The 18068-nt window shown below is 40.7% G+C and overlaps 1 protein-coding gene across 3 annotated transcripts in view; it reads right to left on the bottom strand.

The window, feature by feature from the left end:
• The window catches only part of LOC134027704 (zinc finger protein 609-like), a 57959-nt gene extending 45262 nt beyond the window's left edge, over positions 1-12697 (bottom strand). For 2 of the 3 annotated variants that reach the window (XM_062470715.1, XM_062470714.1), the window contains exons 1-2: positions 12283-12697; positions 207-1100 (exon numbers count right to left, since the gene is read on the bottom strand). In XM_062470715.1, the coding sequence (XP_062326699.1) occupies positions 207-971 (765 nt within the window). In that variant the 5' untranslated portion in view covers positions 972-1100; positions 12283-12697. The remainder of the gene's footprint in view (positions 1-206; positions 1101-12282) is intronic. The other variant, XM_062470716.1, reaches the window with a different exon arrangement.
• Between the last annotated feature and the right edge of the window lie 5371 nt (positions 12698-18068).

Below are 18068 nucleotides of genomic sequence, written 5' to 3'. Positions count from 1 at the left end.
GCATCTACAACCTTCAAATATAACTCCAGCCACACCAGGCAACCAAAAGGGTCTAAAAGGATAAACTCATCAGCACTCTTACCCTCGGGAATGCCTACAATGTTTGGGCTACAACAACTAAAGCTCACAGCTCAGCTAATTACTTTTAGATTCACAAAACATCAACGAGTATGATCCAAAGCAGCAAATAAAAAAATGTAACTTACCTTTTCATTTTTCACCTTCTTCAGTGTTCTGCATTCATTATTACTATTCTCCAGTTCCTCTGGTTCAGTTTTAATGGTCAACGCTGGGACTATCCCAACAGATTCAAGTGCATTATTCCCCATTTGATCGGCTCCAGCCAATTCTGTCGATTGTGTGTTCTCAAAGGGGGCACTGCGATTACCCCCCATAGTAGCTTGGGATTGAGAAACAACCTCCTTTTCAGCAGCAGTTATTGCCACTACTGGGCCTCCCTCACTTTTCTCTTTCTTACTTTTCCCACCTGCCCCCTCCTTGTCTTTTTTACCACTAAGCACTCCTCGGGAGGCTTTGCCACCCTTTTCTGTGCTTTTGCCAGTGGTGGAATTGTTGGTAGGGGCTCCTGCACTACTCACTGTGCCCGTTGGCTCTGCTTGGGTTCGTCCCAAAATTTCTTTCTTGGCCCCATCTCCAGCTGAGGCCTTGTTACCATTGTCTTTAGAGTTCTTGCTGCGTTTAGATTTGGATTTGCTTTCTTTGCCCTGAGGGCCAGACACAGGACTAACAAACCTGATATTGTCAGGCAACGCTGCCACAGCGCTTGGCGGTGCTGCCATGGACCCTCCGTCCTTGGTGCCAGACATCTCGAGTTTGTCTTTTTCTAAGTCGGCGTCGAGGTCAATAATTAGATTTCCTACACCGATGTCCCACTCATCACCGCTGTCGTAAGTGTCCACCGCATTTGAGTCCACACCTTTCCCGCCTGCAGTGCCACCACTTAGGGACATTTTAGTGCCAACGGCCCAGGTTTGCCTCAATGAGGTCTGACACCTTCTCAGACGGTTGGGGCACTAGGGCAGGGGTTACAGAATCCTTACGGTTTAGGTATTCCTTTCCCATTTACCCACATTTTTGCCCTGAAGGAAAAAGAAAAACAGGGTTAGCTGTGATAACACTTCTACAAAAAATTGGCTGCAGAAGCAGATACTTTTCCAGTCCAAGGTTAAGTCCAAGTTATTTGCAGTCTAGTCAACCCTGAAAATAGTATTTACATGAATTTTCCTTACAAACACAATAATATAACCACTGGGCAAGATCCATGGGAATCCCAATGGCCTAGCTCAGATATCTTAAGACCTTCCGAAGGTTACTATGGCAACCATAAGAAAGTGAAGGCCAAATCCTGACTGACGAACAATGAGGCCCAATTGTTTTGAGGGCCGGCTCTCTCGCCACACAAATCTGCAGATAACCATTGTCACTCACCTTCAGAGGTTTGAAACAAGACATGCTATTTGAAGTGGACAATGAAAACTCAGAATTCTTTGTTGTTTCAAAAACATTTGACTGAAGATAGTGCAGTGACATGAAATTAAGTGAAATATGTCTAGTTTTGGGAGACAAATAAATCTAATTTAATTGTACATTCATATAGATTAAATAAGTATAACTAAGAGCTGTTAAAAGTAGTCTTGCTGCTGGACTCTCGTTCTAACAGGCTCACAAACATTTTGAAGCATGTTGTGAGACGTTGGTAGCATTTCTTGGTATAATTTCTGTTCCATCTTCCTTAGACCGAAGACTGCTTCACTGATTCCACTTCAAATAAAATTACATCAGGGAAGGCAGGCCAAAACATTAACCCGATATCTGTTCAAAAACGGTCTAAGCCACACGCAATATCAATGTCCATTTTAAGATGGAGCCCTCACAATTTGGCTGAAGCAGTTGCATTATTCTGCAAAAAATTTAGTGTACTTATAAATTTGCTGTCGCCTACCTCTCAATATGACTTGCCCACAACATTTCTTTTAAAAAGGAAGGATTTTCATATTAACATATTGATACACAACATTGATTATGATGAATGGACTTTTACTTTTGTCACCCTAGCATGCAGACAGAACGAGCTTTGCAAAAAAAGTAGCCCAACTACAATACTACAGTATTGAAGCCACACTATGCATTTGAGCCCAAGGACTATACAGTCATTCAAACAATTCTCGTTAATGAAATATTTGATTACGGTTCTACTCAAACAATTATAAATTAAATTAAATAAAAGATATATTATCAAACTGTGTTTATATGTATTATAGTTTGTATAAATTATCCCAAATTTCCAATTAAATCCCTTTAATTTTGAAAGTTTCCACCTCAAATTTCCCCAGATTAACTTCCCATAGAAAGTTTTGGAAATTTACAGAGCATTTTTCACCCCCTTGCAACCTTATTTAAGATACACCATTGATTTATTTGACAAAATAACGATTCTAATCTCAAAGGCTTACCTACCATGCTCAAACAACTACGCTTGGTATGCCCAAGTTCCCCAACTCTGAACAGGTGGTCCTTTTGACTCTCCTGACAACCCCCCACCACACCCACCAAAACACACACAACTACAGACTTTGGCTTGTTTGCTGATGATACTGGTATACTTACAATGACTGTAAATAACATCCATTTACAAATGTACAATTGTCTTTCACAGTTCACAGAACATAGCAGGGCTTGAAATTAACTTTTTTACTTGGTGGCACTGGTGCTCCCAACTTAAAGTTAGAAGCACCAGCAAAAATCACCGTTAGGAGCACCCTCCGAATATTAAGGAGCACCAAAATAACAAATTATGTTATAGATTTATAGGGCTTCAGGGGGGTTGTTTTTGATTGACTGTATAACTTGAGACAGCTCTCAACACGGCAGACAAATCCTCAGTATGCTTGCACCCTGTCCATACATTTTAGCAGGACAAGTTATCCCTTTACTTCTCGGCGTGAGAAATACAATGTGTTGCGTGAGAAATGTTTGAATCTCACAGCAAATTCGTGACACTTGACTGACGGCTAATCTTAAGCGATCTAAAACCTGCATTAAAGTTTAGAACGTAAAGATTACGTTGAATTGGTTATGAAACATTGGATAGAACGGTGAACCGGTCAATGTATCAGCTCACAGCAGGCACGTACTGAGTAGTAGACTAATTAGCGAGCGTTTTGTAAGAAATTAAAACAAGTTACACCATAACGATTATTTGCACTCGCACAAATGCTCTCAAATTTTTAGGTCGCAAACACATTTCCTGGAGCATATGTGACCTAAATGGTTGCAGTTTCAAGCCCTGCAGGGGGTGGGCTGAGCGGGGGCCAGGACCTTGTCCCCTTTCTGAACATCGCAGACCCCTGGCCACTCACAACCCCTCCAACGCAAACTCAATCCAAGAAGTAAATAATTAACACTCACATCTGTAGTGCTCCTCTCCCTCTGTGATAAGGGACTTGCAGGAGCAAACAAACCCATCACAAAAGACTTTTCAGAGAAACCAGGGAGGTGAGATCAATACACCCTCAGAGAGATGAATTCTGATTATGTTCTTTGTGCTGCAAACATGGGGCAGAATAGTGAGAACAACAAAAAATAACCATGTCAAATAATCCCCATGACCCGGTTGTGGAGAGGACACTGGATAATATACAAGGCCTAAAGGCCACGGCACACCAATTCAATGCACCCTCAGAAGAAACAGACTAAAAGACTAGGCTGTCTCTTTGGTGGGTGTAGCCTGTCTATAAGACTCAACATTCTGTGGCAGACTGGTTATGGAATAATTAATCAGTCATAGTCTAAAACTTAACCTAACTAAGTTTAAGTATTTTTGTGAGCTGGTTGCCATGGCAGAACTGTAGATATAGGTTACAGTTTAAGAAAATAACATTGAAACAAATTTACATTTACTGACAACCTACTTAATAGTTTCTGTCAATGATTTTCTCATAAACTGAGCTGAAGAGAGGATGACCTCCACTAGTGCACTAAGGAAAAACATTCTGCAGTCTGGTGGACAGATGAGTTGAAACCCATTGGTTGTGGTATCTTTGTTGTGTTCCTGTCTTAGGTAATTGTTACTATGTTGTCTTAATTTCTACTCTCAAAGAAACTGAACAGGATCTTCAATAGTTGTCCAATGCAGAGTAGACCCTTAATATATTGGTCTAGTGATCCTTTTAATAATGTTTACTTCTGCCATTTTGACTGTTTACTTGTATTGGCTAGTCACTATTGACCTATTGGAACATGGGGTAAGAAAGAAAGCAGAATAAAAGTCTAGCTTACATGACTCGGGTGACATAAAAATACCTTATGCAAAGGCTGCTACACATCTAACTGGCAGGCACACAATTCACCAGGTTTTCAACATGTAGTGAATCATGGAACTCTCATTACAACTGGCAACTGAGGTAAAACTGGGCAACTGCCATTTGATCTCCCTGCTTGCTCACCAATTGCAGATGGCTCCCCATGGGAAGAACAGTCAGTGGTGAAGTGGCGCTAGTGGTGGGGTTGGGGGTAGGGAGATGCAGCTGTCCCCATTTGGCTGGGTAAACAGTTGCGGGGTCTAATTTGTCCGACACCTCCACAAAAGAGGGGTTGTAACTCTATCGGCAGTTGACCTACTGTACTGCCCTTAGTGAGAACTGCAGAGCAAGCCCTTTTGAGAAGCCTGCTGAGGAAACGTCCCAGTGAGCAGCGTGTTGACCAAAAGGCATGGGGCTGAGTACCTCCCTTAGAGCCTGTCCTTTCATTCAAAGATCCGATTTCCTCTACATCACAGAAGCCATGTCGGCTTGATTTTATCTCTGCTGCTGAGTATAAAAAAGAAAACAATAAGAAAACAACAAAAAAACTACTAAATATTTTCAATTCAATGAAATGTTTTTGAATTGCTTTAATTAAATGGTCTAATCTAGTCTCTACATCTAAATGTTAGAGAGCACCATCTGTGCATACACTGGAGACAAGCACACTTAGCCCTAATCAGTCATGGATAACCAGGATCTAACAGTGCCTGAATAGAAATAGTGACAAGTAAAACCACCACACCACAGTACTGCATTCTGTTGTTCTTCTGTTGCACACTGTCTTATTGGAATTGATCTAGTGTTAAAGCTGCTTAGTTACTCGGGTGATGTGAGCAGAATATCAAAACATTAATCTCAACATCAGTGAACAATTCAGATGGCCTAGTTCCTCAACACAATATCGTTGTTTGAAGAACCATGAAAAAAAAAGTATTCCCACCTCCTATACAACACACTCAACAACACCACTGTGCTAAAAGTCACAGGGGTATGCCACAGAGAAAGCTGACAGAGTCGTCAGCAGATTATAAAGATATTTTGTGGCACCTGCCATGAACAGCCCAATAATTTACTGTGGCAGAGTAATAACCCAATTGAATGTGCAGAGTCTGACCAGGATGCAATTTCTCTCTCCCTGCTGGTTAAAGACAGGTCCCTTCCAAAGAGCCACACAGTAACCTCCATGTAATTGGATTGTGTGCTTGAGCTGGTTACCAAAATAGAAATGCACAGGGCTGCTCCAGGTGATGGGAATCAGGAGCCTGTGGGTCAGCCAGCATCAATCTCAACAAATGTCAATACAGGAGCATCTTACTTCGTAACCAAGTGGGAATCTGGGCTTCAAAAACCAAGCTTATTAAAAAAGAGCAGGCTGTTGAAATGTGTTTAGTGTGCATGAAGACAGTTCTAAATACAGTAATGAATAAAATAGCTTTTGTATCAGACACATAAAATGTGTTCAAACGAGTCCTGTACCTGACCCTAAAATCTATTTGTAATGCTAAATAGACACATTTCCAATCCGGCATGTATGTAAATTTTCATCTGAAGTGTTGTGAAAATTGAATTGTATTTTGTCTACATTTTCATCAGATATTTTGCAGTTAGCCAAATATCACCACCTAACTGATGGAGGAAATTGGAAAAATACCACACTGGCAGCAGTTAGATAGGAAAGTCCTATCTTTAGGGTCTGACAAATTGCCAGATCGATTTTTTTTCTGTGCTCAAAAAGGATCTCGGCAGTGACAAGAGCAGTTCCATTTACAGCCTCAGTCCCCATGGCATCCTGACACGATTCCTGAATAATTTCAAGAGATGATCTCATGCCTGAACAGCTGCATTCTTCTCTCTGTCCTTTAATGTCCTGTTATTCATTTTACTTTCATATTCTCCTTCATTCTGGCCACCTAACTTTCAGTGACTATAAAGGAAAACACTAACCAAGTTTCTATGCTTGGAGGTAAGAGTGAATTGAGTCACACAACCAGGCAACCAGACAGCCATGAACAGAAGTGACTTTTACATTTAAATTTACTTTCCTGTGCTTGTTCACATGTCCACAAAACAAGGTTTAAAATAGCATTTCAGTTTTACAAGATAGAACACGAAGGAGAAGTAAGGCAAAAAGAGGGATTGGGACAACATTTCCTTTTGTTTTTATAGCCAATCTCATACCAACATTTTAATTGGCAATCCTATTATAGCAGTACATCTCAGTGTAGAGCAATATGTAAATTTGCCACACTCTCAATGATGCCTGTTAAGGCCGAATTATACTTCTCCGACTCAGTTACGGACAGACGGACGGACGGAGTCGGACGGATTGGTTGAATTTATAGTACTCCGAGGGCTGTGGGTGCTGAAAACAATTCACCGCCAGAAGAGTAGGTGGCGCAATGTTTTTTTTAAAGTCATCGTCGAGTGTTTATTTACCTAGGTTATCGAGAAGTCGAAGCAAATTTACAAATTAGCCGTTTCATCAATAAAATACACACATGTTCAGCAACTACACTGCCCATTTCTCATCACATATTAATTCAGATGCTGATTTACATGTACCGTTTAGCTGAAATATGAATTGTAAAAACTTTTTACTTGTTCGTCCTGTTTATCACGGCAACCCCGCCCCTGACGCAAGCGGTTCTTAATACGGACCAATCACAGCCAAGGGGTATCCGTAAAATGACGGACGGACAGACGGATAGTCAGGAAAATCAGGAGGTGCACGTAGAGCTCTCCGAGGGGCTCGGAGAGGGCACGGAGAGGGAATTCCTCGTCGGAGAGGGCGTTCCCTGTGTCAGTCTCCGTAAAAACGGAGAAGTATAAATCGGCCTTTAAACCATACTAACCAAGTAGTAGTCTAACCAAGGTTCTGAGTCCTATGGATCTGGTACTTAAACCAAGCAATTAGGCTAGGACAACGGCATAAACTGCATGGATGGAAATCATTTTTTCACATCAACCTAAAACATCAGCATCCTAGGGCCTGCACCTAGTCTACTGGTAGGAAACGTAATAGTCCGGTAATAGGTCACACAATAATTGTGGATGCTTATTGATGCCGACTGGGCCTAGGTGGCATTGGAGATGTGCCCATTCTCCAACATGGCACTGTCCCTTGCAAAAAATAATACATAATGATGCTTTGCTGCAACCAAGTTTTAAATGAGTCTAACAACCAAAAAGGTGAGCAGGCAGAAAATCTGTAAACATATCAGTTCTCTAGAGCAGTGGTTCTCAACCCTGGTCCTGAAGTACCCCCTGTCCTGCATGTTTTAGATGTTTCCCTGCTCCAACACACCTGATTCAAATGAATGGGTCGTTATCTTGTTATGCAGAAGCCTGCTAACGACCATTCATTTGAATCAGGTGTGTTGGAACAGGGAAACATGCAGGACAGGGGGTACTTGAGGACCAGGATTGATAACCACTGCTCTGGAGAGCTGTTGGCCAACTATGATAAATGTAGCTTGTTTTTATCAACTTAACTGAATCTTAACTTGGATTCTGATCTTTATTATGATTTTATTATGAGGTTGTCTTTTGTGTCCAAAGAGGCTTCCAAACCATGTTTCCATCTCTAATAGGGGTGCAACGGTACACTGAAGTCACGGTTTGGTTCATACATCACGGTTCGGTACGAGTTCGGTACAACGGAGGGAAAAGCAAAACAAACCAGGTTCCTCTACGAGTGAATACGGGCGCATTGAAGATGACATGTAAATTCCGATTGCGTCAGTGATTTTTTGGGCCCTATTTGTATGTGTATCTAAAGGCTGGTTAAGCACTGTAGGGAAGAGAATCACTCGTTCCAGTGATTGGCACGCCTGGGTGATGGCGTTGGATATTTTTAGTCATTTAGCACACGCCAGATGCGTTATGTGTTAGCGGGTTAGATGTATTTCCACTCACATACCCCACAACTGCTGAACAACGCCGACACACAGTGCTCGTCTTATCCAACACTCTCACGCCTGTAGGTTACTACTGTAACTGAATGGGCAACCGAAATTTTCCCAAACTTGCGATCTTAAAGAGGCTGGCGGGTCCTCCATCTATCGTGGGTCGCCACCACTCGCCATACTCGTCCTTAGTGTTGCTAGCTATCTGTGACTCATGGCGGCGCCAATCAGAGCTTCAGAGCTAAAGCGGGGCAACAGATTAGGTGTCCCTAAAGAACAGGAGTATTTAACAGTAGTTCTGCATTACATTAATTAATTTGCACGCAAGTTTTATTTATTTTTATACAGTGTATTCTCCGTCCAATTTCATGCACCGAACCGTGACGCCCGTACTGTTTCGGTTCAATACGAATACATGTACCGTTCCACCCCTGATCTCAACAATCTCAATCTAAACATTCAGCATCTAGCCTGAAGACACTAGGCCAAGCCTAACAAACTAACAAAACACTGATGCCAACTGAGACCAAATGAATGTAGGACATCACATATGATGGAATTTAACAAATTATTTTGGTCAGACCCAAACAATGAAAGTGATTTATGAAAGGGGAGGATTAAAACCCCTATTAAAGCCATAGCCAGAGGATTACTCTGATTACTCTACCTCACATATACACATTACGAAAGCGATAAAGTTCAACATACAATTAGACAAGCACCTTTGTTTAACCGGATGTCAGCATTCCCAACACCTGTCGAGAAACAGGCCAATGGAATCATAATTAGTCTACCTAGCTAGCTACCTATATTGGCTGGACACGTAAAACCAATCTAATTTAATGGTGGGTAATTGTGTAGACAGTTATCGAGCTAAGATTCACTTCCATTAGGTCGAGTGAATATGCATTGACATTCTTTGTATCCACCACTGGCACTAATATTTTCATATACATTTGCATATTCCTCTTTGTATAGCTCCAGTGAACACAGCCACACACATCCTAGCTTGGGGAATCCAAGCTTTTTTCCTCTTTTTTTTACGCCATAGTTAAGGCGGCAGGCAGCCGCCTTGGCTGCAAAGTACTGCGGGAAACCCTGTTACATGCTTAGTAGTTATGCTTTTTTTTTTTAAGACGTAAAAATATTTTTTACATATTTAAATATAACCTTTAAAATTAAAGTATAAACTGCTTTCAAAAGATAGTCCAGGCATTGTGCAGTATATTGAAAAACAGAATTTAATTTAAGACATTTACAAATTAAAAATAAGAACTAGATTCTAGTACATTAGTCTAGCGAGCCACCAAAGTGTCCCAGTAGAGGGTCACATTTAAGGGTACTGGGACAGATAATGTGAGCCAGAGTATTATATATTGATAATGTCAATAGAAAGATCTCACTACTTACTTCTAAGTGATTCAAAATGCGTCAAAGTAGATATCCTACATTTTGTTGTTGCCTACAGCCGTCATTTTCACTTTGATACACAAATTACTGTGCAAATACACTACAAATGAACTACTCTATAACGTGGGATTTTTTGGGGGGGCCAAATTCACTGCCCATGCACCTTTTGAGTATTCCAGAACACTTCTTTTGGGGGGTGTAAATCTATCGATTGGTTTGTCTTGCCTGCCAATTTGGGGTTTTCACAACCAATGTGCCCAATTTAAGTGTCGTAGCATAATCTTACGAAGCATTCCGTTTGTGGGTCTGTGTGTATACAAGCTAAAATGATTTTGTAATTAGCCAAGAATTACGCATTGGTGAATAGGCCTACATCTCTCAAAAACAATGTTGACAGAAATAAGTGAGAACAGTGAGATGTTGCTCGGAATTTTATACAAGACATTTTTTAAATGTAGCTTTTCATTGAGGGGGAGACTAGCTGTCTATGTCTTTAGACTGTTGCTGACGTAATGACGCTGAAATCTTCAGCTACAGTAGAATCCCAAGGTTTGCATGCCCAAAAACAGACCTTGAAATGGGCACTTTGTCATACCAACACAAGCTTTATATCATGTGCACAAACATTTAAAAGAGAAAATTAGGTGGATGATAAGGGGAAATCATCTGACTGGACACAAAAACAGTTTGCAATTTTGTATTTGCTACAATTGCACAACTGAGTCGTCCGTCTTTCTTTAGTAAACTCCATCATCCACTGCTAGCCAACAGCATTGATACAAATTTTAACCCTTGTGCTGCCTTCGGGTCACATGACCCAAAGGTTCATAACGAACCATCGTTGTGTTTACCCAATTTTACCCAATACAAAAACAAAAAAACAAAAAAATATTTTAACCATTGCAATGTAGGGGGTCTGAGACAGCCCGACGGTTAAAAGAAAATGCTTCACTTTGTTTTTGTATGAGGTAAATTTGTCGCAATACGACGGTGGGTCACAATGACTGATGGGTCAGAACGACCCGAAGATAACACAAGGGTTAAAAAGAATCTTGATATTATGTGCAGCCTACCATCTCAAGTAACCAGTACCATTTTGATGTCTGTCAATTCAACTATGCCTTGCAAATCAGGCAACTGTGTGTATGCAGGATTTTGCATTTTTATCTACACCCCTATACCATTAAATATGAACAAAGTGATAGCAATGACGCTCTTGGATTGCTCATGTTGTTCTCACCAACTATCGGTAAACAACAAGTTTCAATCAATAAAAAAGGATAAAAGGAGAAGTAGGTCCCTCCATGTTGATTGTCCATGCAACATGCCCTTAAAACAAATACTAAAACAAATGAATAGTTTGATTTAAGCTGTTCATGTCATCTTGACCAACCCTTGCAAGTCTACATTGTAGCCCTTGTCTTTCACATTTAGTTACCCCTTATAGGGACTTCAAGTCGCCATAAGTCTACAAAGTGTTTTCACATCGCAGACTTGCATTACCTTTGTGTACATCACGAGTATGTCATCAACTGGAGCAGTGGCATGAGATGATTGGAGTTTTACTTAACTTTGTAAAGCTTCCTACCAATATACAACTACTTTCAAATACTTACAGCTCCAAAACACATGCTGGAAATCCCCTTGATTAATTTGAGGCACTGCCAGCCAACTACTCACAACATACCTTAGTCGACCTCCAATTGTAAATGGCTAACCCAAGTGTTATAAAACTTGTGCCAAACCCTACATTTGTTGGCCTCTACAGTGGTGATGTGGTGTGTCTGCATCAAAATAAAATATATTTAATCATTCTGCTCAAATGGTATGCATAAGGAACATATGACTTACATAGTTAAACTCTGTGGATTTTCAAAGAGCACATGGGGAGTATTTTCCAACATTTCAATAATTTGTTGGCTAATTTGATGAATTCTATCTTCGTTCTGGGTCACTACCAAGAAGCCTGAAGCCCATGTCCTAAAACAGCTCAATGGACTCGAGACGTGCTCCACAATGAGAAGTCACAATTTAATCATTGGGTTCATATACCAAGTTAAGTCATCTAATGTATAATTGTAGACCAAAAACCTGACATTTCCAGCTACATTAGATATAACTTGTTTGGTGATAAGTAAACAAGGGAACTCTTACATTATGTTTAAAGCTTTTCTTGCTATCAGGCATTGTGCTCGGTAGCAAGCTAGTACGCTTTAGGATAGGCTTGTTAGCCAGCTAGCTAGCTACAATAATAGTATAATATGCAAAGCTAGCTTGTAGCATTATAATTTTAACTATAACAGAGTTTGAATCTTCATAGAAATCCTATGTAGAAACCCATTTTACATTGAGAGCATTGGTAGTGATTCGGAATATGCTAACCTTATTCAACTTGCTTACTGCAATGAACTTTTCGAAAACGCGCTAGCATGTTATTTCGAACAATGAGATCGGAGGCAAAGCCAAAGTAGACACAAACTGCATGGCTTGCTAGCTAGCTTCCTCCTAGTGTGCTAAGCTAACTAGCTAGATAGCAAAAAAAAAAAAGCTTGCTAGCTAGCTAGCCCTCCATGGCAGCTTCATAGCTAGTAGTGCTAGCAGTGGACCAAAAACAACAACGGGATATTTAAGACAACTCTTACCCCTCTTACTAATTCCGATGCGACGTCTCGTTATGTACACTCCATAGATAAAGATGACTGGAAGTTATTCACGAAAATCTGGTCAAATTATGTCAAAATCAGCCTTAATGCCCAAGGACCAATGCACTCCCCAAGAAATCCAACGAAACGGCAAGGGAAGGAGAGGCCAGCGATTCACTGGACTCCTGCCGTCATACTTCCCCGTTCCAAATAGAACATACCAGCTCGAGTGGACATCTTTAAGTTAAATTTAACAAGCTATAAAGATTTTTTTCTTGCTTCATTGCATAATTAATCCAACATAGAAGGACCGATTCCAACCCAGGATCATTCCTCAGCTTTCGATGTGTCCTTCCGTGCACAGTCTTGTTGGTTGCTCGCAGCTATCTCCTTCAGTAGAGATTGATACAATGTAACCAACAAGCAGCGCGCGCGGTTGGGAAATCCAGGACAAATGTTCTACTCGGATTGAACTGTCAGAAGGGGCGCGTTCGAGTAAAAAGAGACGGAACTGGATCGTAAAAGGGACTGTGATTTTGGCACTGATTATGACTACGGAGAATCTAGAAAAACTTCCCTTCATAAGTAATTTCTTAATGTTCAACTAGATATTTTACAAAAGATAATTATGCACAATCTTAGTTGTCCTATAGCTTCAAATGTATCTTAAACATGTTTTCAGTAAATTCGTATTTAATATGATAAAAGACCTTCTACATTAAAGCAATGGGAATGTTACAGACCCCTATAATTTCATGGATGTTTTCCAGTTACACGTTCTTTTAACTTTTGACCCCTGTAGCATGTGTGCTTGTTTCAATTTAATGTGCAGGTTACGGTAGGCTATATTAGCCACCTACTGTACAATCACAAGCAGATCATATTTGTTAGACTCTTAGACATTATTAGACATCAGCTGTGGTAGATGTGTTGTCACTGTTAGAGAGAGGAACTATTTCCTTGTGGATTTTGTAACATACAATCACTATCTATCACATACACCCCTAATCACTTATTTGTTTTGTGGAGTAGTGAGAATGTGGGATTTTTTTCTTAAAGCGAACATACCAAAACATTTGCATCTTGAGTTGATCTTTGTATTTCAACAGACCACTCACTGAGTTACTCCAATTGTGTTTAAACATCATGGCTGGGTCTAACTGTTCATCGTGAGATATACAAAACATCTACTTCACTAAAGTAAGGTGGCAGTTTTCACTACAGGTCTGTGCTCAACATAGACCCATGTAGCAAAATTAATTAGTGGAATGGCGGCTTCCTTCAGGTCTTAATTCTCTGTTTGAAGGTCAGGTCAATAAAAGATCACGTGAAACTTGAATAATAAATCCTGTGGACAAGCTGAGTCCATTAGACACATTTAAAGAATTGTGAATTTTTCATAGAATGATGCAAAATATTCACAGTTAGAGGACACTTGAAAAATGTGTCAGGACTCCTTTTTTTCCTAAAGCTCCACAGATAAACTATCATGTTTACCCACTTCAAACGTGTTTGTGGCAGCTTAAAGAGATTCTCTCTCAGCTGGTTTCCCCGGCAACAAGAATATGATAATGTTGCCTTTGACATGACAGAAGGAATCATCTCACTAACAAACAGAGACAACAGGCATAGGGAGGGCAGAAGGGGGTGCTGAATTAATGGTCTCATTTTCACACAGAGGGAGAAGCAGCAGCCAGTCCCTGTCCTCCCTCTTTCCATTACCTCCATGCGATTCCGCTGGCAGAAACACTCATGGCTCCCCAAGGGAGCAGCCAGCCTCCATCGGAAAGCTAAATAACAGTGAGTGGGCACAGTGGGGAGAGAGATCACTGATGACTGGGTCTTCTAGTCAGAGGCTTCAAACAGAGTCCCTGTGTCAGAGTGACAGTGGTATGCCAGCCGTAACCCAAAATGAACAAGCAGTGTCCAAAACATGTATTTCCATTCACGCAAAAATGACTATGCCTAATCAATCAGTCATTTGGAATATTCAAGTCAGCTGGCTTGATTTGTTTTGTATGCTTTATCACTGTCAAGTCTAGAAGTTCAGTATGTAAAGTACTTGAATGATGGTCATTATGTCATTCAAGTCATGCTATTTAAATACCAGGGAAAATACTGTTAAGTTCTGTATATGTTTTTGTTGTATAGCCTCTTTGGCCGGACTGGCAATTTGAATTTCACAACTGAAACCCTAAAATGCACAGCAAAATGTAATGTGTAATGTCTTGGCTCAGTAGTATACTTCAGTATTCCTTAAGGATGTGTCAAAACTCAAGAGAAACACCATTCTTCCATGACTGAAAATTTTGAAAACAATCTGGCAGTTTGAAGAAAAGAAGAAAAAAACACAAACCACATACTTTACTTTATCTCTCTGACAGCTGTGAAAAATAAAGGACTCCTGAGGATGATCATTTCACAGTGATGTTTCCCATCCAGTTCACTCTCCCCTTCAACTAAATAGCACCACTTATGCTAGCAATCATTCTGGTGATTTAAAAAAATGACATAATATACAAATATGCTATAACCACACTAGCCTACCTCTTCCTGTATGATCCCTTCCCCCAAGAGAATACAAGCCTTGAGGTTACTTTTTTTCAGGTTTTCAAGAGCTGAGGAGTCTGGTAGCTTGATGAAATATCAGAAAAACACTTCTGCTGACCGAAGGGTTCTCAAATTGGAGAAATTGAAGTGACTTGTTAGGGCAGATTCTTTCACAGCTGTAGCAAAATAGCATTCATAAACTTTAAGAAAACCAGAAATAAATAATCTTAAGAGTAAAAATTTAAGATTGTTACTTGAGTTACATTATCCACATTCAACTGAGATTATGTTTTCTTTATATTTGTGTACCTTTAGCTTGACTTTGATTGCTGATACTTTTGTCTTTATTATAAAGTAGGATTACACAATTTCCAGAATCGCCCTATTGATACATTAGACTATTGTTCTGGAGTTTTTCATTTGAGTGACTAAGATAAATATGTTACATTACATTTAGTCATTTAGCAGACGCTCTTATCCAGAGCGACTTACAGTAAGTACAGGGACATTCTCCCCGTGGCAAGTAGGGTGAAGTGCCTTGCCCAAGGACACAACGTCATTTTGCACGGCCGGGAATCGAACTGGCAACCTTCAGATTACTAGCCCGCTTCCCTAACCGCTCAGCCACCTGACTCCTGTTAAGTGGCAAAATTATCACTAATCAATAGATCTCTTGAATTGTCTGACAACAAAACCAATTCCATGCATTTTGTATGGGGGAGTCAGACGGCTGAGCGGTGAGGGAGTCGGGCTAGTAATCTGAAGGTTGCCAGTTCGATTCCCAGCCTTGGGCAAGGCACTTCACCCTACTTCCTTCAGGGGGAATGTCCCTGTACTTACTGTAAGTCGCTTTGGATAAGAGCATCTGCTAAATGACTAAATGTAATGTAAATGTATGAATAATGCATCTAGTTAGACAATAGCAGCCAACCACAAGTATAGATAATGGTATCCTACCTAGCTCATTTCTACCCTTGAAGACAAAAAAATCTGATCGCCACCTGTCTTTCTTGTGAAGACACAATATGTTGTATATACTGTTTTCTCATCTCGCTTTTACGCACTTAGCTTGAGGGAACCAGGCTTTCAGAAGTTCACATGCTTCACTTCCTCCAACCATCTATGGCTTAGACCCCCTGACTAACCAAAGCCAACGAGTCATGAGCCAAACCGCAGGCTCCGCAGATGAACACAGGAGATGGCAGGCCTCTGCTGCCGACAGGACTTCTGCTCTACTTAACAGCGATGCACGCCTGGTCTTACATCAAAGAATCTGTGGCACACCCTATACACAGGCAACCATGGGTGTGATGAGGATGAGGACGTTCCATGTACAATACCTAATAGAAGATATTGAAGAAGACATACAACCATATGACGGTCTCGGTGTTCTTGCAAGTTTGGGAAGCATGATTCAAACACGGTACTTTACAATTATTTTATTTTTGTTGTTGTTGTTTTACAACAATCTATATTCCCCTTGCAAATGTGAAATGTTTGTTTTAATGTATTTCATTGAACGGTCAAGACCGAGCAGAAATGTACTTTCTCGAAGATTGGGTGGTTTCCAATCCCAGACTGTGTGTGTTTGTGTGTGTGGGGGGATGTTCACCAATCAACCCATACAGGGGGCCAAGCAGAAGCAACTGCTCTGAGTACTCTTGTTTGGTTCAAGTCACGTACATTCTACTTTTATCTGGAAATTGTATTAGACAACACGGTCATTCCAATGGAAATCTAATGTCCAACATGAAATTTGTTTGTATTTCCTGTTTAATTATCTAGCCTTGGTGCTGCATTGAAATGAATAAAACTGGACACTAAACCAGGTATAGGCATGACCAGTGGTCATGCGTATACCAATTCCTCAGGGGGCTGGACGGTGGCCCCATTTTCATTGCTTCAAGTACACTTATTATTGTTTCCCAACCATTAGAGTAAGAAAAGAATACGGCTATTGTGAAGTAGTGTAGCTATCAAGGCAGTTTCGGCAAGGACAGAGGGAGTGGGAGAAAGAGCCCTGAGGAAGCTAGCGTGATTGAGAAACAGGAAAAGCTGATGTTGCTCGCATACCATCCGTGAGAGTTCATTCTATTTGGAGTGAGTGCAGTCCTTTCACATTCAAATGGCTCTCACAAAGCCTTTTGTGCCCATAATTAGATCTCAGTCATTTGCGCGTGAAAAATGTCAACAAATGATATACGGCATGTTTATTTAAACATGGTTAGAGAAAATTGCAAATGCTTGATTGTCGGGGTAACACAAACAAACAGTTTGTCTGAACTTGCTGTCTGTTCTTTTCCAGTGAAATGTCCAGAACTGGGGGAGGAAGGAATAAGGGCCACCCACAGGGCAAGCTGTCATCATTGATTCACTGAGGCTGAATTTCACAAATTCTTGAACACCCCTTCAGGAAAACACCTTTTGTGGGGGAACTTCACAAAGGAGAGCACTTACACGCACTGGGTGGCTGATATGACTGGGAGTATTGCTGCAATTAGGTGGTCTCATGCTGAATGCTGCAGAGCAGGGTTTTGTTGGCTAATCTGCAACTCAAACAAGGGTAAATCTTTGCCAATCAATGGAATTACAATGCCAGGCATGGGGATACACAAAAAAACTATGGCATTTGATGGGCTGTACTGGAGATCCATGCAACGTCGTCCAAATCACATTAAAGTACACCCTTGGGCAGAAAACAGTCAAAAAACCACTCACAACATTTGAGTTGAGATAAACAGACCACATCTCAAGCAGTTATACCACAGTTGAAATGTTGTGGCAAATAACTCAACTGAGTCTGTTTTGACACAAGACTTTTGACAACTTTTGTATTAGCTTGAAGGTTAAAGTGGCAAAACCACACTGAATCAAATATAATAAATGGCTCCAGGGCTTCCAGCTTACCCAGGCTCAGTCTCTGTATGGAGTCATGGTGTTCATTTGGCTCCTTTGTTCATTTCTCACTGAGGTAAAGACGCTGCTGTCACCAAGAGGACTCTCAATCACACCAAGGCCTGGAATCCAAGAGGCCTGCCTCTGACAGCCATTGTTGCAGAAATAATGAACAGGGAACAGGGACTTAATCGCTCTTATGGCCAATTGGTACTTGATAGTCACCAGAGAAATGGCATGTCCTAGCCTTTGCTGCCTCATTAAACCAAGAAAGGGGATGGACACATTTTGATATTAAAGAATGAGTGTATATGGCAGTAAAAGGCAAAAACAAATTGAAG

This window comes from Osmerus eperlanus, chromosome 10 (genome assembly GCF_963692335.1).
Source record: "Osmerus eperlanus chromosome 10, fOsmEpe2.1, whole genome shotgun sequence".
Lineage (NCBI taxonomy): Eukaryota > Metazoa > Chordata > Actinopteri > Osmeriformes > Osmeridae > Osmerus > Osmerus eperlanus.
The sequence above is the reverse complement of the archived record's forward strand: the minus strand, read 5'-3'. Positions and strand labels throughout refer to the sequence as shown.